At 54.0% G+C, this 24,217-nt stretch overlaps 9 protein-coding genes across 9 annotated transcripts; 4 read left to right on the top strand and 5 right to left on the bottom strand.

Annotated features, from left to right (window-relative positions):
• Positions 1-357: 357 nt before the first annotated feature.
• PG985_006127 (glutamate 5-kinase) lies at positions 358-1,840 on the bottom strand (the record flags this gene model as incomplete). Its single annotated transcript, XM_066825896.1, has 4 exons — positions 358-1,019; positions 1,073-1,343; positions 1,400-1,698; positions 1,801-1,840. 4 exons carry the CDS (start codon positions 1,838-1,840, stop codon positions 358-360), a joined length of 1,272 nt encoding a protein of 423 aa, XP_066685503.1.
• A 649-nt stretch (positions 1,841-2,489) lies between these two features.
• On the top strand, positions 2,490-3,427 carry PG985_006126 (peptidase M76 family-domain-containing protein; the record flags this gene model as incomplete). The annotated part of the gene is made up of 2 exons (XM_066825895.1): positions 2,490-3,134; positions 3,200-3,427. Coding segments are annotated over 2 exons (873 nt in total), but the record flags the coding sequence as incomplete, so codon positions are not given.
• A 322-nt stretch (positions 3,428-3,749) lies between these two features.
• PG985_006125 (AUR protein kinase) lies at positions 3,750-5,021 on the bottom strand (the record flags this gene model as incomplete). The annotated part of the gene is made up of 3 exons (XM_066825894.1): positions 3,750-3,827; positions 3,895-4,857; positions 4,926-5,021. 3 exons carry the CDS (start codon positions 5,019-5,021, stop codon positions 3,750-3,752), a joined length of 1,137 nt encoding a protein of 378 aa, XP_066685501.1.
• Positions 5,022-6,259: 1,238 nt separating this feature from the next.
• Positions 6,260-8,413, top strand: PG985_006124 (uncharacterized protein; the record flags this gene model as incomplete). Its single annotated transcript, XM_066825893.1, has 1 exon — positions 6,260-8,413. One exon carries the CDS (start codon positions 6,260-6,262, stop codon positions 8,411-8,413), a length of 2,154 nt encoding a protein of 717 aa, XP_066685500.1.
• Positions 8,414-8,904: 491 nt separating this feature from the next.
• On the bottom strand, positions 8,905-9,933 carry PG985_006123 (mold-specific protein MS95; the record flags this gene model as incomplete). Its single annotated transcript, XM_066825892.1, has 2 exons — positions 8,905-9,831; positions 9,901-9,933. 2 exons carry the CDS (start codon positions 9,931-9,933, stop codon positions 8,905-8,907), a joined length of 960 nt encoding a protein of 319 aa, XP_066685499.1.
• Positions 9,934-11,998: 2,065 nt separating this feature from the next.
• Positions 11,999-12,969, bottom strand: PG985_006122 (1-acyl-sn-glycerol-3-phosphate acyltransferase; the record flags this gene model as incomplete). Its single annotated transcript, XM_066825891.1, has 2 exons — positions 11,999-12,192; positions 12,255-12,969. The coding sequence occupies 2 exons, from the start codon at positions 12,967-12,969 to the stop codon at positions 11,999-12,001; spliced, it is 909 nt and encodes a 302-aa protein (XP_066685498.1).
• A 1,129-nt stretch (positions 12,970-14,098) lies between these two features.
• PG985_006121 (V-type ATPase) lies at positions 14,099-14,932 on the bottom strand (the record flags this gene model as incomplete). The annotated part of the gene is made up of 5 exons (XM_066825890.1): positions 14,099-14,253; positions 14,341-14,525; positions 14,628-14,761; positions 14,835-14,847; positions 14,907-14,932. 5 exons carry the CDS (start codon positions 14,930-14,932, stop codon positions 14,099-14,101), a joined length of 513 nt encoding a protein of 170 aa, XP_066685497.1.
• Positions 14,933-17,653: 2,721 nt separating this feature from the next.
• On the top strand, positions 17,654-19,139 carry PG985_006120 (uncharacterized protein; the record flags this gene model as incomplete). Its single annotated transcript, XM_066825889.1, has 2 exons — positions 17,654-17,848; positions 17,907-19,139. 2 exons carry the CDS (start codon positions 17,654-17,656, stop codon positions 19,137-19,139), a joined length of 1,428 nt encoding a protein of 475 aa, XP_066685496.1.
• A 2,321-nt stretch (positions 19,140-21,460) lies between these two features.
• PG985_006119 (uncharacterized protein) lies at positions 21,461-22,956 on the top strand (the record flags this gene model as incomplete). The annotated part of the gene is made up of 4 exons (XM_066825888.1): positions 21,461-21,489; positions 21,584-21,651; positions 21,790-22,424; positions 22,504-22,956. The coding sequence occupies 4 exons, from the start codon at positions 21,461-21,463 to the stop codon at positions 22,954-22,956; spliced, it is 1,185 nt and encodes a 394-aa protein (XP_066685495.1).
• Positions 22,957-24,217: the final 1,261 nt, after the last annotated feature.

The raw sequence follows: 24,217 nt of genomic DNA, 5'->3' as shown, positions 1-24,217 counted from the left end.
GGTCTTCTTTAGTCGTTTATTTAGCACGAAGAGGCTCAAAGGCAGCCAAATTTCAGCAACCCTTCGTCAACCTCTCGCCCAAACAGCACCATACATGTGAGAAAGGGACCACAACGTGAAAATGGGTCAATGGATTGTTTTGACAATACTCTATGCGAGTGGATACTAATATCTATACGCTGTAACCGGCTCGGTGTCGCTAGGTCCAAAAAGAGGCTCTATCTATGCTTGTATCAACCTAAAAACCTACCTCGTATATCCGACCCTCTTTTTCAACCGTCCATACCAACAATCCCGTAACGCCAGTTTTGAAAAACGGCCGCAAGTTTGGTTTCACATCATGCTCCGCTATATGTGCTATGTTGGGGTTACAGGCCGGCTCTCGCGTTGGAAGAGGCTGACATTGTCCCTGTCTGCCACATAATCGCTATCCGCGTAGTCGAGTATGCTCTGTATCTCCTTGCTTCGGCGCCCTTTGATCCGTTGGATCTCACTGGCAGCGTAGTTGACCAGCGCCCGGCCGACTTCCTGGGGAGTGCCGCACCATGGTTTTCCATCGGGCCCAGGCTCCGAGTTGCGCTCTACGACGACTACACGAACTGATTCGTGTGAGGCGAAGGAGCCTTCGACATCGAGTACGCCGACGGGCAGGAGTCCTGCTTTATGGGCCAGGGCTCGGTGCGCACCAGCATCAATATAGAGAGTACCGTGGGGTGCGAGGCCGTGTAGAAGCCAAAAGTACCGATCTCGAACGGGCTGGGGGGAAGGAAGGAATCGAGTGTGTAATGGGACCTTGACGTCGTCCTCGACTGACGGAGACCCCGTGAACTCAGACGGCGAATCCTCAGCTAGCTGGGAGGATCTACTGGTATTCTGCACATGACGGACAATCTGGGTAATGTTGCCGGGACTAGAGGAGCGAGTGATGACCGTCATGACGCCAGCCGAAGTTGCGAGCTTAGCAGCAACTATCTTTGTTGCCATGCCGCCAGTCCCAAGGGACGACCCAGCGCTCGAAACTGGGCTCCTTGTTAGCACTAAAACTTCGAGTGGTTTAATGAGGATAACCTACCGTCTGCTTGGACGCTACTGATATCCTCGACAACCTCGATAGCCTTGGCGTCTGGGTTCGTCCGCGGGTTCTTGTCATATAGGCAGTCGACATCTGTCATCAAGAAGAGGAAGTCGGCATGAACCATGCCGGCGGTGATGGCAGAGAGTGTGTCATTGTCGCCGAACTTGATCTCGGCAACAGCCAGTGTGTCGTTTTCGTTCACAATGGGGATCACGCCCATGTCCAGAAGTCCCACCATGGTGTTTTGCGCGTTGAGATATCTCGTTCGCTGCCCGTCGGGTATTAGTACCTTGGTGCAGGCCCACGTGTCTGAGGTCAACGTACATCGGCGATATCATTCCTGGTCAAGAGAATCTGGGCGATGGGTTGCCGGTAGTGGCCAAAGAAGCTGTCCCACAGGCTCATCAGGCGACACTGGCCGATAGCCGCCAGGGCCTGCAGCTCGTGTAGGTGCTTTGGACGCTTGTCCCGGTCCATCCGTTGCAGGCCAACGCCGATGGCGCCGGATGATACAATGACGACTTTGTGTCCATCTTTACGAAGCCTTACGGCCGTCGAGACGATGAGGGTCAAGATGGGAAGCAAGGGCTCATGAGTCTTCTCGTCGACTATAGAGCTAGTTCCTATAGAACAGACCAACCTGTTGTCAGAAGCGTTCCCGTACGACGTGCCCCACTATATACAGGACAATTCACCCTGGTCTCGTTGAGGGAACCGTCACTTACCGAGTTTAATGACGACCGTAAGTGACTTGGCGGCTTTCATGTTGGCAAATCTGAATTAGTCAAACTGGCCCAAAGACGAAGGATAGGAAAGAGGAAAGACGGCAACGATGGAAAGACCCAGAGAATAGTTCATGCATTGCTATGTACGAGCATGCAGAAAGACAAGACTCACAGGGCGCATTGTCGCCCGCTGGGGCGGCCATCGTGTGACTTGGCAAGGCGTGCAGAAGTGCTTTGGTTATGGAAGGTCCACCACAGTCGGCAAATCTGCGTAAGTAATACCTCCCAAAAGTCGACCGGCAGATTTCCACTCGGCGGCAAACATTCCCATTGGACTTGCCGAAGTCGGTCAAGGAAGAGCGCCCCAGAAAGCGAGCCTGCCCAGCATCAGTTGATGGCAGAATGTCGATGGTATGATTGATTTAACAGGCTGCTCTACCTAGTCTACCAATCGCTGGACCTGCATAATTCTCACCGCCTAGTAAGTACCGATGTACTTGGAGCACCCAAGCTAAGGATCCATGGAAACCCAGCCGAGGTCAGATATCTATGTAGAATCTTATCGCTTTCAAGATCTACTATTTACGATCTACGTCAATACCACACTGAAGACGAACTAAATCGGGCTCATCCCGTCTCCGAATACTGTCACACCCCGCCCGGTCTCTATTAGTCGAACCTGGAGTAGGAAAGAAGGCATTGCTTTCGCCCAAGCAACCCAACAGAAACCAATTGCGCCCTGCCTCCCAAAAACAATGGCGCCGACACAATCGCCGGGCGCCGTGTCCGAAGCGGCCAGTAGTAGTAGTGCCACGGCTACCACCGCCGCCTCGCCGACCGACCTCCCCCCGATCGTCAAGAACGACCCGGCGCGCACGGGCTTCGACCCGCAGACCAAGTGGTGGGTGAACTACTTCAAGATCCTGGCGGGGCAGGTGACGCCCGAGGGCCAGTTCCACTACCGGGAGTCGCGGACGGCGGCCAACGAGGCGGCCGACTGCCAGCGCTGCGAGGAGTACCGGGACTTTGCGCTGCAGCACTCGCCGACGGTGCGCTTCCTGCGCGAGAAGGTCGAGGCCCTCAACGGCCGCCTCGACCGCGACAACGTCATCTGCCGCCGCTGCCCCGCCCGCCTCACCGAGGACGGCGAGGTCCACCGCCAGAGCGGCGGCTTCAGCCCCGACCACGGCATCCTCATCTGCGCCAACGAGGTCCGCAACCGGAGCCACCTCGAGGACACCCTGGCCCACGAGATGGTCCACGCCTGGGACCACCTGCGCTGGAAGATGGACTGGCGCGGCGACAAGGACCTGAAGCACGCAGCTTGCACAGAGGTACGTTCTTCAAGCGGTAGATACCCGTTCGCTGTTCGTTGTACTAATAAGCCTTGTCATATCAGATTCGAGCGTCCATGTTGAGTGGTGAATGCCGGTGGACAAGAGAATCCTTCACCCGAGGAAACTGGACGTTGACACAGCAGTTCCAAGATTGCGTACGCCAGAGAGCCGTAGCCTCTGTTTTGGCAAGACCGAGGTGTAAGGACGATGTGCAAGCCGTGAAAGCCGTGAATCAAGTATGGGATTCATGCTTTTCAGACACCCGGCCATTCGATGAGGTATACAGGTAATAATGGGTTTGGCCAGTACACGATTCCCATCGAATCCTTGGGGGGGGCAGTTTGTACAACATCATCGGCGGAGCCTGGAGTTAAGGATACAATAGATATTGTATGTCTGTATTTAAAAAGGAATCTGAATACCAGCACTTCCCTCTCCTTAATGCAAGATTTCCCATGGCCAGATTGAACGCCCCCTATCCTGAACGCCTGCTCCTAAATTATATTACAATCGATGCGTTTCATTACTTCATTAATCCAGATCATTGGCTTGATCCAGATCCAGATCCAGATCCAGACTTGGACTTCTCACGGTTTGCAGCTCGCTCGCCCTTCACACAGTGCTTGAGAATCCAAGGATGTTGCTGGACCTGGTCAAGGGTATTCTCTTATCAGGGTCAAGAACGAGGAGCTAAATGTCGTCGAATTAGCACAAGGCCCATGGCAAACAGTAAGAAAAGTATTCGTGTTAGATTTACCTTCTTGATCATGTCTCGTGCCTCGGGGCTCACGAACGAAGGAATCGTCATGTCGGCCCTGGCAATCCTCCGTTGTGTCATAACAGGTGTGTCCTCAAACGGCGCCTCTCCAACCAAGAACTCATATGCCAGCACACCAAGCGACCACAGGTCAACCTTCTCGTTGTAAAAGTTATCGGAGCCGCCGGGCTTGATCATCTCCGGGGGCAGGTAGTCCAGCGTGCCGCACATGGTCTGGCGTCGGTTGTTGGGTGCGTGCACACTCCAGCCGAAATCCGAGAGCTTCAGCTCGCCGTGGATGCCCACCAGGATGTTCTCCGGCTTGATATCCCTGTGGATGACGTGCTTGCGGTGCAGATACCGCAGAGCGCTGGCCATCTGTGCGACGTACTGGGCGGCCTTCCACTCGGGGAACCGGTTCTCCTTGCGGAGATGCTTGTAAAGTTCACCCTTGCCAGCAAACTCCAGGATCAGAAAGACACGCTTGCTGTCGTGGAAGTGGCCGTACAGCTGAAGGACGTTGGGGTGGCGCAGGTTGCTCTGGATCTCGATCTCGCGGCGCACCTGCTTCTCTACACGACCTTGCTGCAACTCATTCTTGTGCAGTACCTTCAAAGCACAGATGAAGCCGTTTGAGCGCTCGCGAGCCAGATAGACGCGGCCGAACTTGCCCTTGCCCAACGGACGACCAATCTCGAACATCCCCAGGTGAAACTGCTTGATGGTGGGCTGCTCGACGAGCACAACAGACTTGCGCTCAGCTTGAGACTCGTCGGATGTCCTTGAGCTTGAACTAGGCAGGGGCTTTCGTGTGGGGGAAGGTGGTTGCGAGCCCTTTCGTTGCGCTGCTTGGGAGGGGAGAGTGACGGAGGTGATGGTGTTGCCGCTCTGGGATTGCAAAGCGACCTTGTAGAGGCCTGGCCTGCTGGAACTGTGTGCCAACTGTGTGTTTGAGGTGCCAGCCTACGATAAATCAAGAGGTCAACATGGCTGGGCCTCGACAGTAAAGCAGCGTGGTGGAGGATGCATACCTTGGACTTGTACAGCTTGGTGCCATCGCCTGAGTTGCTGTTTTCATCATTTACCGACATGCGCCCGAACTGGGCCTCTAGAGTTTTGGTTGCCATGGTCCTCGTCTTGGTCCGGTGTGTCTGTTGCTGGGACTGGAAAGTCGATGATGATGATGATGAAGGCCGATAGCCAAAAGCCGCGGATGGTTAAAAAAGAGTCGAATGTCTGTTTGTGTGCTTTTCGTGGGGAAACAAATCAGAGTGCGGATGGTAGTCACCTTTTTGAGGAAGGGGTGAGAAAGCCCACTTTGTTTTTGAGGAGCTGAGACTCGGCCCCAGTCTCGGTCGCCGGGCAACCAGCTCGTGCTCCGTCCACCAAAACCACCCAAAGTCGAACACCTGCAGGTTGGCAATCTTCCACCAAAGCAAAAGATGCACAAACAACCGATGCATTATCGACAACTCACAGACCCTTGGGTAATTAATTGTACTTCGCTTTCATTGCATTGATCATATCTATGCGCCTTCGTACGAGACAAGCAACAAGTCAAGTGGGAATCTTGTCCATTTGACACCAAAGAGAGCCAGTAAACTCCAACGGTCGGGTTCTATGCAATCCATCAATACATGCAAAACCCATCTTATCCAATGTGAAGACGACACCGCCCTAGTCCAAGTGAATGAATCGTGAAAGGGTTGGGCGGAAAGCCTCGATACATGAAGGCTGAAGCTGATAACCCGCACATTAAAGGGATTGAAACAGCAACGGACTTGAATAGGCTTCAAGCAAGGCATAAGTGTTGGTGGAAGTTTTGTTACAGTTCTAGTGCTGTTCGTAGAACATGAGTAAGTCCACCCACCTTGCATGTGCAGGTAGGGGAGGTAGGGATGCACAAAGTCGGGCTACTGCCGGGGAGCCTTCTAGTTTGCGGCTCGGCCGTGTGCCACTCACTACCCGCCTAACCGCCCCGGTTGGCAATGGGCAGTGGGCTGGAGCGTACGTCAGACTTCCAAGGTTTGCAAGATGAAGAAGTGGCAGGGGGCCCGTCCGTTGCGCCACGAGTATCACAAGGTTCGAAGTTGTGATCGTCCGTCCGGACTTACTTGCTCAACCATCTCTCCGTTACATATCCTGATTGCCTCGTTCAAAGCCACGCAATCCCTCCCTTTCTAATTTTCGAGGTAGCAACATTGAATCAATTGATCATATTGCGCATTACCAGCAAACTTACCAAACATCTCTCTCCCATGTTTTACTAATTGTTTTGCTTCGTCGTGATACCGACAACCATCCTTACCAGCAAATCGACATTCTGCATGGGGGCGCATCTATCCTCTCACGACTGTTGTTCACGATGGCCTCTGCATTGAGTGCAGCATCTGCCGTGGGCTCCGAGGTCTTTGCTGCCATTGCCCTGCTCGTCCTCTCCTTTATCGTCCTCCTCATTCTGCGATATTATCTGCCGCTCCGCGCGACGCCCGCCTACGTCCTCGTCCCCATCTTTTTCGCCCTCTGGCTGCCGGCCTTCATCGTCCTGCTCGTCCCCATCGATCTCGCCTCGAGCGCCGCGACCGATGATGTAGCCGCTCGCGGCATATGGTTCCCGCCACGCCTGCTGCTGGTTTCCTGGAGGATAACCTACTGGCTGACCTTTGCGCTCACCTGGTTCATCCTGCCCATCCTTGCCGAATACTCCGACGCCGGGTACCGAGAACCAAAAGACCGCGTCATGTACTCCTTGCGCCAGAACGCACAGTACCAAGCCATTGTCCTTGGATCCGGCATCCTCGGCCTGGTATACTACTTCATCAAATACGGCTTCCACCTGGGGGCCCTAAAGGGCGTGGTCATGGCGCTCGCCTACTGCTGGGGTTTGTTTCTCGCCATTTACTTGATGGGCCACGGACTCGTGACGATACCGCGAAAACTACTCCAGAACGCAAGCATCAGCGGCAGATTGCGGAGACTACAGTCGCACGCGCCCAAGCTGTACGAAAGGATGGAGGACGCAATCATGAACTTGGAAGAGTTGGAGGTCCAGGTGTCCGAGTTGAGCAAGCGCAAGACGGGCACGGCTCGGAATTTCCAGGAATGGATCGAGGAATTGGCCGATATGTGCAATGTGCCCGAGTCGCGACCCGGCAGCTCTGCGCCGCGGATCGGAACCGAGAGTCGCATTCTGCCCACCGTCATTACCGAGAAGTATATGGCAGACTTGACACGCCAACTCGACCGAGCGCGCCATACCAGGTCTCGCTACGTCGACGAATGGAACCTTCTCCTCCTGGATGCCTCGAGGACGCAGGCAATCCTGGATTCTGCCGCATCCAAGAAACTTGACTTCGGCAGCGCGACACCAGGCTCTTCATTCCTCGAGAGGACCACTATTCTAAGCCCATATACACGGTATCTCTATCACTTCAATGTCCTGCCGGCACTTCGGGTCCTGTTTGCAGGCTTTCTGGCCTTGGCATCCGCTTGCATTATCTGGTCCGAGATGGTCAGGACAGCATTGCCCAGTTTGTCGGTCATCCGGCTCAGCGTAGTCCATCACTGGACTGGCGAAAAGGGGCAGGTGGGTTTTGCTGGCCAAGTCATCGCCGCTCTTTGGATCTTGTACATGTGCGCGGCAGCCTTGACCTCGATGACAGAAGTCAGGGTCTGGAGAGGGCGTGCCTTGGTGCGACGTAACACCAGCTACGAATCTGGTTTCTGGTATGCAAGCTACGTCGCGAGGCTTAGTGTGCCCCTATCCTACAACTTTATGACCTTCCTGTCGCCCGAGGTGTTTATGAAGACGCGATTCTACAAATTCCTAGGCCAGCTCATTGACTTCACGCCCCTCGGTGAATGGTTCGACAATCTCTTCCCCATCTTGGTCCTCCTTCCCGTGTGCGCGACTCTTTTCGGGCTGTACGGCAAGGTCAAGCGCATGGTCGGCTTCGACGTGGATCTCATCGACGAGGAGGACAACGATTCGGGCTACGGCACGGGCTCTTGGCGTGAAGGCCGCGCGCTCATCGAGCGCGAACTCAACGGGACCTCGCTCTCGCGACGCGAAGCCATCATCGGCGGCTCGGCCGCGAGGTCGACGCCGATCCTCTCGGTCCCCGCGGCGCGGCGCGAGGGCACCCCCCAGACCCCCTTCGCCACTTCTCCATCCTCATACCGGGACAATGTGACCCCGCAAACCAGCAGGGCGGCGGCATCGCAGTCGCGGTCGCGGGCCGCCAACAACGACGGGGAGGCTGAGGACGATAACTTCTTTACGTCGCTGGGCCACCGCATGAAGAATACCATCGATACCATTGATACGCCCAAGTGGTTCCAGGAGATTGGCGATGGTATCAAGAAGCCCAAGTGGCTCGGCGGGGATGAAGAGGGCACGCAGGCCGGAAGCAGCAGCGGTGTTGGTGCCAGCGGCACTGGCAGTGGCAGTAATAGTAATAATCTAGATGTCAGGAGGTGGTTCGGTGGCGGCGGAAACGATGGGAGGATACGATTATAATTATAAGACCCCTAGAAGGGCTGCCCATATTGGCATGTGACAAAATAGACTTGATTCAGGAATAGCAATCGCAATACAAAGTAAATATTCAGTTCACAGAAGGACCTCCTGGCGTGTGGTATCACTGGATGTACAGTGGCCACTTAAAAGCAAGGCTGCTCACAAATCTGAAGGGTATAACATACTGACTGAAGAATCATAAATAATCATTATATTTTTGGGGGAGTATCTCCGATACACCTATTCGATTGGAAACCCGACTGCTGAAATCAAATTGATACGTAGTACAGTTTCCAATGAGAGGCCGCAGACTACTGCTAGCAGACAAACACCCGCACTATCCATCCCAGCCAATGAAGGACTGAACCAAGCATGGATGGAAGCAGGTATTAACTAGTTCCGAAACGAAGGTCATTTCCTCCTTACAATATGGCTCCCTCTTTTTCGCCTCGAGCTAAGAATTCAAGGCGAGAAAAAGGGGCAATAAACGCCTAGTAGTCGTTGCTGTTGTCGTAGCCGGCATCCTCACGCTTCGCACGGCCCTTCTGCTCGAGGCCGCCAATGTGGAGGGTCTCGCCGGCCTTTTGCATGGCTCTCCCGAGGCCGCTGTCGCCCTTGTTGTCGTTGTCATCGCGATGACTGCTGGAGCCGTAGCCACCACTGGTGCCGGCGCCAACGCCGGCGCCGATGCCAGAGCCAATGCCTGTAGTGGAAGAGCCGTAGGTGTTGTCATCGTCGCGACGGCCGGAGGTGCGGGAACCGTAGGCGTCGCCTGTGGTCGTGGAGGTGCTCGTGTTGCCGCCGTAGGTGTTGTCGTCGCCGAACTCGTTGTTGCGGCGTGTCGTGCCGCTTGAGCCGAAACCGCTGTCTTGGTTGTCGTTTCGGCCGGACGAGCCGTAGCCTCCACTTCCGGAAGTTGTTGTGGTGGACGAGCCGTAGGTGTCGTCGCCTTCGTTGCGGCGGGAAGAGTTGAAGCCACCAGTGGCGCCGCCCCCGGCCGTGGTCGTGGACGAGCCGTAGGTGTTACCGCTGCTGTAGTCATCGTCACCGCGGCGGCCGCCAATGCCAGAGCCGGTGGTGGTGGATGATCCGTAGGTGTCATCATTGTCGTCGCGGCGGCTAGAGCCATAGCCTCCACCGGTACCGGTGCTGGACCCCATGCCGGTGGTGGAAGAGCCGTACGTGTCGTCGTTGCCGCGGCGCCCGGAGCTGCCGTAGCTATCGGAGCCAATGTTGCCGGCCGATGAGCCGTAAGGGTCCTGCGAACGGGTAGTGCTGGATCCGTAGGAGTTGTCCTCGTCCCGGCGGCCGGTGGTGCCAGTGGTAGAGGGGCCATACATGTCGTTGTTGTCGCGGCCCGAGGAGCCGTAGTTGTCGCTGGAGCCGCCTGTGGCACCATATGAGTTTCCACCCGCACCCTGTGTACAATGTCAGTTGCCCATATAAGAAATAGTAGTTATGGGTGGGATGGTATTATGGTGACCCACGTAGCTATCGTTGCCGTTGTCGTTGTAAGACATGATGAAGTCACTGCTGTTGAACTTTTAGGTTTGCATAGGTTGTATACAAGCGTGTTGGGAAGCAGATACTGATGAGTTCTACACTCTGATGCAAACAGGAGACGAGAGCAGGGTGGTTTATATATCATACTGTAGCAGCACCAAGCTCCAGCTTGCCAACTAACTGAGCTGCCTCCCGCGCCCCCTGGACAATGGAGGGGGGGCCGCCGTCGAACGAAAAGACGACGTCACTGGACCTACCCGTCCCCCCTCCGGCTAAACGAGGCCTCTTTCTCTACTTGGACATACGCGAACACACCCAGAGCTGGGCAATATGTTTCTGATTCCAGGCGCAGTGAGTGAGCGGGCTGGTTAGGCCTGTACGTAGGCAGGACATACCGCCTATGTAGAAGGGGTCGTCATCATAAGTCCCGTTGACCGTGTACGCAGACCCTTCGTACGCCTAATATGCCATGTTTCTGCAGCTGTGAGACATCAAGGAGGACTAGCGGTGCTATGAGAATATACTCTGAGGGGAAGTACAGAGCTTCGGCTTGCACAGAACGGGCTGGGCGGGCTGCGATCTCGTCATGGCTTACATATGGCCGACCATCCCCGCCCCCCTCACTGTTCCAAGCCGACACAAGTTCAAAAGCTTAGGTTAGCTCTGAGCTGGCATGTCTCTTGAACCCCTGCTAGAACAAGGACGCACGCAGTGGCTTGTGGCACGTTGACAAGCGGTAGGATCTACTGTACAACTACCATTGCCAAAGCCCGATGGTATGTAGTATCACCGGTATCGACTAGTAAGGGCTCAACCGATTGGCAGAAGGGCCATGTCCGCACGTGCAGGAAGTAGCATTGGCTTAACCCTCTTGCTTGCTTCTCTCAACCCAAGCAATGTACCGGTTTTGGTGAAAACCAAGCCGAGAGAGAGACCATCCCTCTCTTTCTCTCTTGAGAGCATTCAGAAGCTAATGCCAGAGAGATGGACAGACAGACCTGTGGCGTCATCCATGATCGTGATGTGTCGCAGCTGGGCAAAGATAATTGGTGTGATCAAGAGGAAAAACTTAGCTGGAATTGGGAAGCTGGTAGGAATTGCAGCCGTCGATTGGATTGGCGGCCTCTAAAACCACAGCTTCGTCGGTAAAGCTTAATGGGCAGGACTAATGCTGCCCAGGCCAAGAATTCTAGAACCATCATCCCTGTTGTCACCTCTCACGTAGCAGTAGGGAGGTACTGTAGGGAGGTAGGTATGTACAGTAATGTAGATGTAGGTCGACGATGAAGGGGTGTTAGGTGTGGCACCTGGCAGCCTGGAGCTACCTACTACTATTTCTTTACCTCTGTCTTACCCCGCTTACGTCAAGGCATATCTACACTACATGTAGATCGCACAGGGGTCAGACCGTAAAGGAGGGGCAATCAGCAATGCTTCGATGGGGCACATGTACCACTACAGTAGCAAGGACCAGACCAATCATTCAATCTTCCCACTGCCAAGCACCTTGGCCGTCGGAATGGATAGATGGTTTGATGGTGTTTGTAATATAATTGCAATCTATGCTCTATTCTTTGGAGGCTTCATGCTGCTGCGGAAGCCATCAGAGGGTGCCGCAACAAAGACTTGCGGATCCATAAGTATGTATGTATATATTTCAGCCGTGTCGTGCTTTGTTGTGTCGCCGCTGGCATGAGCATGAACTCAGCGCTCTAAGAGCATCCTCGGCATTTTTCCCACTCTTATGCTGTGTCGTATCGTCTCGCGCAGTCGCTTCCGACTCTTATTCCGTATGCAATGCAGTAATCAGACCTTCAGCGATTGAGGCAATGCCAAGAACTTAACCAAGGAGCCGGGCCGCCTCCGCGCCAACAGAAAGGCGGTCTGTAGTCCTTAACACCCCCTCCCCAAGGAAATAGTCTACGGGTATCAAATGCATGCGCAATACTGTAGTCAAAAAAAGGAAGTCTCCCAGCACGGTCGCTGCGAGATCATGGGGAATCTTGTTCGACCAAGCCTTGGGCTTGGCTGGAAATGCTCGTTTTTTTCCCAGGCCCCCATAACATTCGTGTCTCCTGGGGATCATGAGATGGTAGCTTCGGCGCCGCTGGCCTTAACCACTCCGTCGCCACCGTTGGACGCTGGTACTGCCATGGGTCTTCTTTGCGCCTTGGAAGAGAGCGTGACCAGCTCCTTCAACATCACCTCTCTGGTGGAGCGGGTCAACTCGTCAACGTCGGCAGAGGTCAGGCCGGTGGTAGGAATAGGGTCCAGGACTAGTCAAGCTGGTCAGTTTACAGGCCATGTAGGTATGTGCGTCTTCTGTTAGTCGACTTACCCTTGACGGGGACCTTGCCCGCGTTGAAGATGAAGCTCTTGACGTAGAGCACGTGCGAGTAATTGGCGACCACGACGGGGACGATAGGCACACCGGCCTGGACAGCCAGATGGAATGCGCCTTTCTTGAAGGGAAGCAGCGTAGGCTCCTTGGAGTAGCTGCGCGTGCCCTCGGGGAACATGTACACACTCTGCTTGAGCTGCTTCATCTCGGTTGCGGCCTTGGCCATGGCGGCGCGGGCATCGCTCGTGTTCTTACGATCGATGAAGACGGTGCCGCTGAGGGTCATGAACCAGCCCAGGAAGGGCCAGCTCTTCAGCGACTTCTTGGCCGTGACGGCGCAGTATTTGGGGAACATGCAGCCCAGCATGAGCACGTCCAGCTCGGTCTGGTGGTTGCCGACGAAGACGGCCGGTCGCACGGTGTCGAGGTGTTTGTCGGGGTCGTCGATCTCGAACGTGATGCCGGTCGCGGCGGACATGAAGAACTTGAAGACGCGGCCGGTGGCCCACTGCGCACTCTGCCCACAGCCCGCTATGCGCATGGCGATGGAGATGAAGACGCCGCAGGACGCCGTGACGACCAGGGCCATGTAGGCGGCGAGAGAGCGGGCGGCAAAGGCCGCCTTGGGCACGAGGAAGGACAACATATAGAGGGCCAGGGTGAGGGCGACCTGGCCTGCCACGAAGTAGGCAAAGTATAGTAGGAACGACATGTCGGAAGGGCTGTCGGTCGGCGGCGGGAAACTCTTTTCGATATATTTTTTCTCTTGTTTCTTCAGATGAACCGTTTGCGGCAGGGCGTGAGTGCGGGCGAGTTAGCGCACACCTGGACTTATTTTTTTTTTCTCCCTGCGTAGCCGTCGGGAGGCTTGCTGAAGGTTTGTTGGGCTCCGGGCAGCTGAGTAGTTTTACGGTGGTTTGATTGGAGACTGGCCAAATTGTGACAAGTAGGGACGAAGAGGGGCTTTAGTTTATCGCCTACCTTAGGGAGCTTGTCAGATTCAGACACAGGCTGGGTGAATCATCCATCCATCCAAGTCAGCCACACAACACAACAACCGAAAAAAAAAAAAAAAAAAGCGAAGTATATGCGCATGAAGAGAACGAGCAAAGAGAAAAAGGAGCCCGCTAAGTTTCTCTCTGCTCAACTCGTGGTACAGTCGTCTCCCAATTCCGGACTAAACCAAAGCTCTACCTAAAAAGCTGGCTGGTGGCATCGGTCGTCGGATGTTCCCATGTTCACTCACCGACACCGCGGCGGCACTTGATTTGTTGGGGGGTTCAAGACCAGGTCGAGTTAATCAAAAACTGCTTCAATTTTGATTAGCCATGGCGCTCTACCTATTGATGTACTGAGCCGTGATCACCACACACCACCAACAATACAGATGTACCTAGCCGGGGTTGCAGTGTAACTACATACATACCAGATCCGCTTCGTATGGAAGAAGCATGTGATGCCCCCAGCAAATGATACCGAGCCGCAGGCCACCAAATTCATTCGTCGCAAGCAAGCATCTGATCTTGCTTTCCTGTACTTGAAGGGATGCAAAACGCAGGTTGGGTGATACCCCAGCGAGTGGCATCACTTGACAGCTTCGATCCTTGGAGCTACGCAGGTTTCTCAAGTGACATATCGAATAGACTTCGGTCTCACGCGGGCAATGCGGGAGATCACTGGATTACTTCTGTCAAGCCACATCCCTCCCAAGCCTAGCACCCGATAAAGCGCTAGAAGCACCTCTTGGGATCTTTAGCTTGGTTCACTTCAGCACCTACATACTTTCCCATCAACATCTTGTCTTGGTATAGCAAGACGATTTCCCAAGTGGCGCTCGAAAGTCACTGTTCAATATAGGCACTCGGTCCCCCCCCCTCTCCGGCCCTGGTGAGCATCAAGATGGACACAATGACTCCATAAAGCCCCAGGACCTCGGCAAAGATCAAGATAAGCACCATGCCAACATAAAGGCGCGGCTGTTGAGAACTGGCTCGCACTATTCAAAGCCACCATGGAGTCTCCTGGTTAGCTTCTCCAAGCGCCTCCAGTTGAGAGAGACAGGCAATGGTAGGGAGGGACTTACCGCCGGCATCACCCACGATGCCAATGGCGAAACCTGCAGCCAGGCCACTAAGGCCCACGCTTATGCCCGCGCCGAGCTGCATGAAGCCCTTGTGTAGCGACATCATCTCGCTCAGGTCGCCCGAGATGATGACGCTCACGACGAGGCCGTAAATGGACAGGATCTGGGCCATGATGGCGCAGAGACTATAGGGGGTATGTCAATGGGCATTCTCTCTCTCCATTTCCTCATGCCCACGAGATGCCTCATTGCCCGTACTATGCATGCAGCTGGATGGGAAGACTGACGTGTTTTGCATCACTCGTTCAGGCCGGAGGATGCCCGACGAGAAGATGGCACCGCTAGACTTGGCTGTCCCATACGATGCACCGAAAACGGTGAACACAATGGCTGCGGCGCATCCCATTCCGCCGAAGAATGACTGATGGGTCACCTCGTCAGTTGCTCTGCTGTATATATGATGTGCCCAGGAGACTGGGGATCGCTTGACGTACGGCATATGCCGGGCTGCAACCTACCAGTCAGTTGCGCTCATATCTAGCTAAGAAACCATACAGCATGCTCACCAACGATCAGGGTTATAGTTTGCCATGTTAGTGGTGCGAGATCTGAATATCAATGCCGACTTATGAAGGAAGACTAGCCTCGGGACGAGATAATGGGGAACTGCTTGAGTACTATAACACCTTATTTATATATACGATGCAATCCGACTGTACCTCTCAACGCGAACAGGATGTACTCTCCAGCTCCGCTTGTTCGTTATCGTGCCATGCGTGCTGGCGTTCACTGGCAACTCGATTGGTTGATGGAATAGCAGGGCGTCTGTTATGGCTGCCAGCGTGACGCAAGTCTCCAGGCAGACGTATAATCCTGCATGTGAGTGGCTTTCAACGGGGTGCCATACAATATTCTTGATCTAGGCGAGACCTATACGACGTTTGCATGTCTTGGCCACAGGTAGAGAGAATTGGAGACGACTACGGGAGGGAGAAAGAAAAAGTCGGCAATCTATATAGACGCAGATATGAGTACCTACATAAAGGCAGCGCAGCCAGCTGCCTGTTGGCTAATAGCAATTCTTAGTCAGGTGAAAGCCCGCCGATGATCGCGGAGGCCCGGCTTGAGATGGTGCAAAGAACCCGAATGCTGGAGGGAGGCTCTGCGCTGACGTAGTCGTTACGACGGGATGGATGGCGTGCCGGCTGTATAGGATTTACATATAGGAGCCTACGAACTATACGAGTAACACAATACGATTACAGGCCATCCTTCTTATCGGATTTGTAAGGTTAAGGTATCGAATGTCAAACCTAAAATGCCTTTCGACCCGGATCCTTGGATTCACGGGAGATCCACTCCCCAGATTCGGCGACTAGGACTGGGAGGCTTCTGCGCCCAGCGCTAGTGCATCTGACACCTTAAATCACCTGGAACATGCCAATATCGAGATGCCTGCACGCCACAGCCCTGGCCCAGATGCGACTCGCCTAAGGATCTGGGCAAGGGCCATCTCAGCCAGGTAGATGCAGTCGTATATCCACCGAGTCGCTTGGGTATACGCCCAGCTCGTTCGTCAAGAGTGATGACTACGACATGCCTAGGTATGTAGTATGTACGATGGGCATTGGAAATCATGGACGTGGTGCTATTCTTAGAAGGACCGTTCATTGACACTGATTGACAGATTGACAAGCGCGCGCCTCGGCCAACTTAACCACCGTTTCGGCGCCGAGCATCCGATCTGTAGGTCTGTGGCTGACAACCGTGCAATCCGCAATCCAATGTGGCAGGTTGATGACGCTGTAGGAGCAGCAACCTACATTGATGAGAGTCGTAGTCGTGTCGGCGCGCCAATCGCTACTTTTTATCCAATTTACGACACTAAGTAACATACCACCCAAGGTAACTAGCAGTCACAGCAAGCACAAGCAGTGGACCTTCGAGGCCTGGGTTCTGGCCTGGGCTCCTCTCCTGGTCCCCTGGAAAAGGCGCCATCCGATGTTTCTGGCCCAGCGCGCCAAGAGACGGACTCCGCAGCCCGGACATGAAACGTTTCAGACCGGTTTGTCCTCTTTCGGGAGCAGGTCGTTCCTGTCAGGCCTGCCTGCACTGCCATCTCAAACGTCAGGTCGTTGGCTGAATGCCTCCACGATCTACTGGCCGTAGGACCATAATTCATTTAGGGCTGCCATGCACGCTGCAAAAGCCATGTATCAAGAGACCCAGCCCGCCGGCCATCAATGTATCGTCGCCCTACCCACCTTGGCTCCCCCTCTGCTTCAGTAGCGAGCGAGTCTCGAGTGTGCTGTGAATGCCATGTGCCAACAAACTGACTATGCGGCTTCTGCACAAGTGTGCGGACAAGCGTTCTGACGCGCGGCGCATATCGCTGGGTGGCTTCGGTCTGAGTCTCGGGACTCGAAACCGGGGTTATCGCTGTCAGGAGAATCCCGTGGCATGCTGTCAAGGCCCAAGGCCTGAAGATCCTGAGCCTCAGCCAAGAGAACTAGAATACGACCGTACCCCAATGTTAGCTTAGACCGCCCTCCTCGCCGTATGGGGTGCGCAGAGCATGGTTGGTTGCATGGCAAGCAAAGTCGCTGAGTTGTGAGGTCTTGGGGACTTGGCAGCTCTGTCCAAGCCGGTTACGCAATACTCCAGAGTTACTTGGCGTCCCATGCTGTTTGTTTCTGCTATTTTGGGGCCGCACATCTGTAACCGCAGGCCCCCCATGGATGTTCAACTGAACTCTACTCATGCAAGCAGGTAGACAGGCTCTGAGCTCTCTTTTTGCCTCTTCATTCTAGTCGTCACAATACCAATTCTGTTTCCTAACTAACTTTTCTCTTCTTCCTCTTCCGCATCGGGAAGCTGCTCATTATCACAAGGCTTACCGGCGGCTGGTTCTCTCTTTTCCTCTTTTTTTCCCCTTTGCTCTTGCTCTGGTTAAGCTCCCGCCACTCTCTATTCCTTTCCTTAGCTCGGCAGGCCGCGTCACGACTTTACGATTCTATTCCTCACACCGGCCTTACGTGTCGCTCGGGGCTCGGCCGTTGATCTCTCTACGCAAATAGAAGGAAAAGAATCATCACTCGGGCCAGCCGGATCGATGTTGTCATCCCGATAACTAGATTTAATACTCTTTATATTTCTTTTCTTTTCTTTTTTCCACATTCGTCTCGAAGCTCACACCGGCGGGACCCTGGATCAGAGTAATATTTGGAGAAAATTCAAGAGTCGCTATTGGACGACCTAAAATTAAAAAAAAAAAAAAAAAAAAAGAGGGACGATCGATCTATCTCGAACCAAGATGAAGGTATCAGTCGCCGCCGGCCTCATGGCTGGCTTGCTATGCACATCGACACAAGCACTCTCCGTGCCGCAGAGGAAAACAACTCAGCCCAAGGTTGTCGGCATGGACATGCAGAGGAGAAAGGTCTCGAATCCGATGCAGCGGGACCGGTTACGGAGAAGGGGTACAACGCGGGCAACCTTGGACAACGAGGTACGTTCGCTAGTGTGCAAGCTATCCACCCCCTAAGCCGCTAACCTGATGATCAAAGGAAACATTATACTTCGCCAATGGCACAATAGGGACACCACCACAGAGTCTGAGGTTCCATGTCGACACTGGGAGCAGCGATCTATGGGTGAACACGCCGGGCTCTAGCCTTTGCTTACAATCGTCGAAGCCATGCACATTCGCCGGGAGCTACAATGCGAATTCGTCATCCACTTACAAGTACATCGGCAGCTATTTCAACATTTCCTATGTGGATGGATCCGGGGCGGCTGGAGACTATGTCTCGGACACAGTAACTATTGGACAGACGTCGGTCAAGAGTCTGCAGTTTGGTATCGGGTATAAGAGCAGTTCCGCACAGGGCATCCTGGGTATCGGTTATCCCGTCAACGAGGTGCAGGTCGGCCGAGCGAACATGGACCCCTACCAAAACCTCCCGGCAAAACTGGTAGCCGAAGGCCAGATCCAGTCCAGCGCCTACAGCCTGTGGCTTAACGACCTCGACGCGAGTACCGGCAGCATCCTCTTCGGCGGTGTCGATAAAGCGAAGTACGAAGGCCAACTGCAGACTCTTCCGATCCAGGCCAATGGGGGCGTCTTCTCCGAATTCTTGATCACCATGACCAGTCTCGGAATGGGCGGCAGTATGGTTGCCAACAACCAAGCCCTCGCTGTCCTCCTTGATTCGGGCTCTTCGCTCACGTACCTGCCGGACACCATGGTGGACGACATCTACCGGGCCGTCGGCGCCCAGTACGACCCTAGCGAGGGCGCGGCCTACGTGCCGTGCGCCGTGGCCAAGAACAAGACCACCATCGACTTCACCTTCTCGTCGCCTACGATCCGCGTCGGCATGGACGAGCTGGTGCTGGACCTCATTACGACGAGCGGCAAGCGCCCGACCTTCTCCAACGGCGTGCCGGCGTGCCTGTTCGGCATTGCCCCGGCCGGCGCCGGTACCAACGTGCTCGGTGACACCTTCCTCCGATCAGCCTATGTAGTCTACGACCTCGCCAACAACCAGATCTCGCTGGCTCCGACCAACTTCAACGCGACCGACTCGGACGTGGAGGAGATCGGGACCGGCGCGTCTTCGGTGCCGGGTGCCACCATGGTGCAAAGCCCCGTGGCCGCCACCTCGGGCATCTCAGCCACCAACTCGGCCGGCGGCCTCGGGCGGGAAAAGAACGCCGCTGCGGGCCCCTCGGTCCCATCGGCGGCGGTGCTGGGCCTGCTGTTCTCGCTCGGCCTGGGTGCCCTGAGTCTGGTATAACCGCCATGAGAAGAGACTTGATCTTTTAGAAAAGACATAGCCATTGCATTTGCATTCCCATCGCATTCACCAGGTTGGCGGATTTGGTAATCCTGTTCGTTGTCGTTGCATATTTGATTGGTCGATTCCCCTACCCCGTGCTCTTTTTTTCATCTACACTAGCATCGCATGGCGTTCACCGGTTTGGGTCGGGACGAGTTGGTCGAGACACTCCTAATTCCGGAAATTTTGGTGTGGAATACATATACATATACATTCGCATAAGAGCTGGTACCAAGTTACCTATGGCCGCCGGCCCTTGATGAGGGGCCAGGCGAGCGATTTATGCCTAATGTGTTCATTTCTTTGTTGCTTGTCCTTCATCCCCGTGGACAGGCGAGGTGGGGTACCCGTGGCGAAGCGAAGCATGCTCACCGCGGTAGACAGATAGAGGTTGAAAATGTTTGGAAAGCTAAATACATAGTCAATCATTTCCACCCCCTAATGGCCTTTCTTATTACCATTCCGTCATCTTGATGAAATCTATATATACAATCAGCGCCCTTGCACCGGGTCAAGCTGGCTTGGGACCATGGGTAGGCTTCGAGAGGTTGTGAGTATTGGCATTACGAGCGTCGCGGATGAACCTTGGCATACCTATATATATATATATATATATATATATATATGTCTCTCTCTACAGTATATATATACATAGCCTACGCAGATCCCTACATGCCAGTCGGGAAAGGCTCTTGTTCGTATATCTTGGGATCCAATATCTCGCCAAATCAGGATCGTCTCAATAGTCGATGCCCCTTAGGGTCTACTCGGACATTGTCTCCGCTTCCCCAGATCAATAACGGGTAGCCGGCAGCAATAAGTGCATTCGTGCCGAGCACAAATGCCATCGAGGCACGATGCAATTTCGTCGTCGCTCCGCCACGGCGATGGATTGGGAACAAGACCTCGCCAAGTCGGGCTAGTAGGCGTAGAGGCGGTGCGCCCCAAGCCCAGCCAGCATTCCCAACCCGACTCGACTGGGCTGGCTCAAGGGAGGATTTGATCCAATGATGCGACTAGACTCACAGCCACCGCTTGCCCCAAGCTCCTAAAACGTTCCTCAGGGGAGACAGTTAGTTGGTACTAGCCCCGTCATGACATTGGGCGCCTTCGTTCGTTCCTTTCATTATTCCTACAAACTTACGGATATCGGGTACAGAGGTGTAGCTTTTACCATCCTTAAGTGGTCCCCGTTGGTCGAGGATACCCACGCCCGTGTTCCGAGTTTGACAGGGTGGAGATGGGCCTTCAGCTTGTTGGCAGTTGGTGCCTGTTTTGGTGGTTGTTAGGTTAGGTTGCTTTACTAAGGCATTCAAGGGTCCTATTTTATTATGGGGGGGGGCAATGCATTGGCACCAGCCAGGCTGCCAGGGGACCCTTCTTCGCCGCACAGCGCCGTGCCTCAAGGTGGAATAGAAAAAGTGAGACCTCGTGTCTCTCCTTCTGCTATCTCTTTCTAGGTCTGGGAGGATACATTGACCCCCATCCCTTTACACATTTCAAGAGCAAGCGCGAACTGTTTCCAGTCTGGATTGAGAGTGAACCGAAGAAGAAAAGAAAGAGAAGAAAAAAAAGCAGGAGAAGACTACTGGTGCCCAGCAACCTCCCTGCGCCTTCCCAGGTTGTGTGTGTGTGTGTGTGTGTGACTTGCTTTGACGGTATACCATCTGCACGGGAACTGAGATGGTTGCTTGCCCTTCTTGTTACTCGCTTATGATCCGTATATCTATTTGACCAATCTCACCACCTCGACTATCGGCATCACGAGCCTATTCCTCCGCACCCTCTTTTTTCAGATCTTGCTCCTGGCACATCCTTAAGGAACTGCTGCCCCCAGTGCGGGCCTGCTTCTTGGCTTCCATACTTAGCTACGAGCATATTTCCCGCGGCAGCTCCAGAGTTGACGACTTGCATCGAGACATAGACCCTCGTACTACACCGAAGGGTGTTGTATTGACGGGTGTTTCTCCTCGATTGGTTGCTGGTGAGGGGCATTGGCTGCTACCGACCATCGTTTGAAAAGTACGTATAGAAGTGACTGGCTGACTGGTTGTGAGGATGCTGGAATCCATGGTGCGCGCACCTGTATCAACTAGGATACCCGCCGTGCTTGCTGGTTGGAGAAGCGCCCGCACCTCGTTGTTGAAGGCATCCAGATGGCTGACTTGCGTGTAATAGTCGGATATAGTCCTCCGTGACAGACCTACGGAAGCATTTCGGAGATGCAATCTCCTCGGGATGTGAGCCTCCCGGCCCCTGCCACATGGGACAACAAGATTATGCAGCTTCACCCAGCTTTCTATGTTGCGTAAGTCTCTCCGTTCGCCAGATGGCGAGTTTCTACGAGAAACATGACCAGGAGTCGACGGCCACCACCAGACGGACGCTAACATCGCGTGCAGGAGTTGGATTCTCTTCAGTAACCTCACTATCATCTTCAACAAATGGCTACTTGACACAGCCGGGTTTCGTAAGTTGGATTCATGTGTACAGTTCATACAAGTATTCAAACTAACCAGAGGATAGGTTACCGTAAGTATATCACTCAATGAATCGTACATTCGTGGCATTCATTGCCTTAGACCCCAGCACTAACAACAACACATAGCCATCATTCTTACGACGTTGCATCTTATAACAGCAACTGCCTTAACACAACTGGTAGCCCGCCTCACGCCGCTGCTCAACTCGAGGCACACTTTCCCCCTCACGGGCCGCATCTATCTGCGCGCCATTCTACCGATCGGCATGCTGTACACTGCATCACTGGTCTTCTCTAATCTGTCCTACCTCTTCCTCTCGGTATCATTCCTCCAGATGCTCAAAGCGTTTGCCCCGGCCACGACGCTGCTCATTTCTTGGGGCATGGGCATCAGCAGCCCCCAAATGACGGTCTTTTACAACGTGCTAGTGATTGTGTTTGGGGTGCTCATCAGCTCCTTGGGAGAGGCGCAGTTCGACTGGCTCGGCTTCATGTTTGCGCTGGGCGGGACCTTGGCCGAGAGCACGCGGCTTCTGCTGATCGAGGTGCTGCTGAAGCGCGAAGCGGGCGACGGCGCTCGCATGGATCCACTGGTCGGGCTATACTACTACGCCCCCGTGTGCGCCATGCTGAACGGCATCGTGGCATTGTTCACCGAGGTGCCGCGTTTCGACTGGGCGGACCTGGAAAGAGTGGGAGTGCCGGCACTGGGCTTGAACAGTCTCATAGCTTTCATGCTCAACGTAGCAAGCGTTTTCTTGGTAAGTTGAGAGCGTGCTTGGAGAACCAACTTGACCTAGAATTCAATGGGAGTAACACGGAACTGACTGAACACTATAGATCGGGAAAACATCGGCTCTGGCCATGAACCTGACGGGCATCTTGAAGGCCATCCTGCTCGTGGTGGCATCGATGCTCATCTGGGGTGCCCCAGTGACGCTGATGCAAGCCTGCGGGTATAGCATCGCGCTCGTGGGCATGTTCTACTACTCGCTGGGACCCGACACAGCCAACGCCCACTTCGAGATCTGCAAATCGTGGGTCAAGGGCAGCTCTGGAAATGTCGAGTCCCTCAAACCTGGAGCCATGTCAGACAACGAGTCCAGCATGATGAACCGGCTTCGTAAGATGCTCGCTGCTCCCTGGGGCGGGTATTCTAGCCTACCAGACTCGGACGAGGTGGATCAGGGGTACGAGATACATGATATAGAGACGGGGCGGCGATCAAGTGGCCTGAAAGAAACGTCTACCATTACGGTGGAAAAGGCTGTTCCTGCCGAAAGAGACAGTTAATGAGGCTTGCGGATGAGGACAGAGTTTAAAGGAAGTATACACTAATTCAATTCCTAGAGAACACGCAGGGTTTTATAGGAGTTAGATAATCATGAGACATGCCCGCCCATACGACTTGCAGCTTATGAGTAATATGCATTCTAGGATGCAAGAATCATTGGTGACTGTGTTGACGACGACGACGACAACCGGGCACTACTATCTAGGCTTTTCGTAGATGAATATCTGCGCAGAAGAGGTGTTGACCACATACCACTTCCAGGTCATCTTTTGCTGGTATGTGGGAACTGGAGTTTCAGTGACTACTTGCTGATCTCTCTCCTGTCTTATCACCAACATGGCTTTTGGGCAAAGGTGCCAAGCAAGATCTAATTGCTTACGGGCCCAACCGCGAGAAAAGCAACGGCTCTTCCCAAAGCCTCTACCGTCTAGGAGAACATCGTTGAGATAGGCATGGCACATAGCCGAATCGCAGCACCATTTGAACCTGGAGATGACAAACTCGGACAGCTCGGACGAAGAAGACTTGTCAAGGCAGAGTGCGTCAGCCCACAGGTAGTCCAAGCCGTCCCTGAGGGCCTGCTCGCACGAGTTCTGGATCTTGTACCAGCCCTTTCTGATCTCATGCTGAACAGCTTCATTGGGCAAGAGTTGGAAGGTGGCGTTCTTATGTTTCCTGCACATGCGACAGGTTTAAGGTTAGCATATTAGGGGGGTTCTTCCAGAAACCCCTCTAAAGTCTGGGTGTGGCAGTACAAGAGTCTCATTATTGCAGTGCCAATAACTGCTTGAGGCCGCATCAAAGTATATATTGAAAGCAGAGGCCATTGCTGACCTCTATGCATTTGTAGTTGGCGCTCTGGCTCGAAGTGCGCTCAGCTTCGTGGTTACTTTGCAGCGCTCCTGGTTGGTGCGTATCATGGCAGTGATGTGTGGCGTTAGGGAACGCCTGCCCTCTTGGAATCGATTCATCACCTGTCATTCGCAGGCGGTCTCTCTTGAATTAAAGCTTTTGTCGACATACTGTGTCCACAGAGTCGATACTTGTTTATCTTGGACGCCGATTTACATACAATACATGGGTATATTGTACTTGGAGTATTCCAGAAACTTAGCAAATGGAATAGGTATCTTTCTTGTTCACCCACTTCCCCCTCCCCATCTTTCAGTGTGTCCCGCACCGCAGATCTTGGCCCAAGTCCCGCCAGCACCGTTAAGGTTAGGCGACAAGGGCAAGCGCGGTGCCTGGTTGGTAGCTATT

Source organism: Apiospora marii (assembly GCF_038362585.1).
Source record: "Apiospora marii strain CBS 49790 chromosome Unknown utg000004l_segment0_segment0, whole genome shotgun sequence".
In the NCBI taxonomy this organism is placed as follows: domain Eukaryota; kingdom Fungi; phylum Ascomycota; class Sordariomycetes; order Amphisphaeriales; family Apiosporaceae; genus Apiospora; species Apiospora marii.
This window is presented reverse-complemented; position numbering and strand designations above follow the sequence as displayed.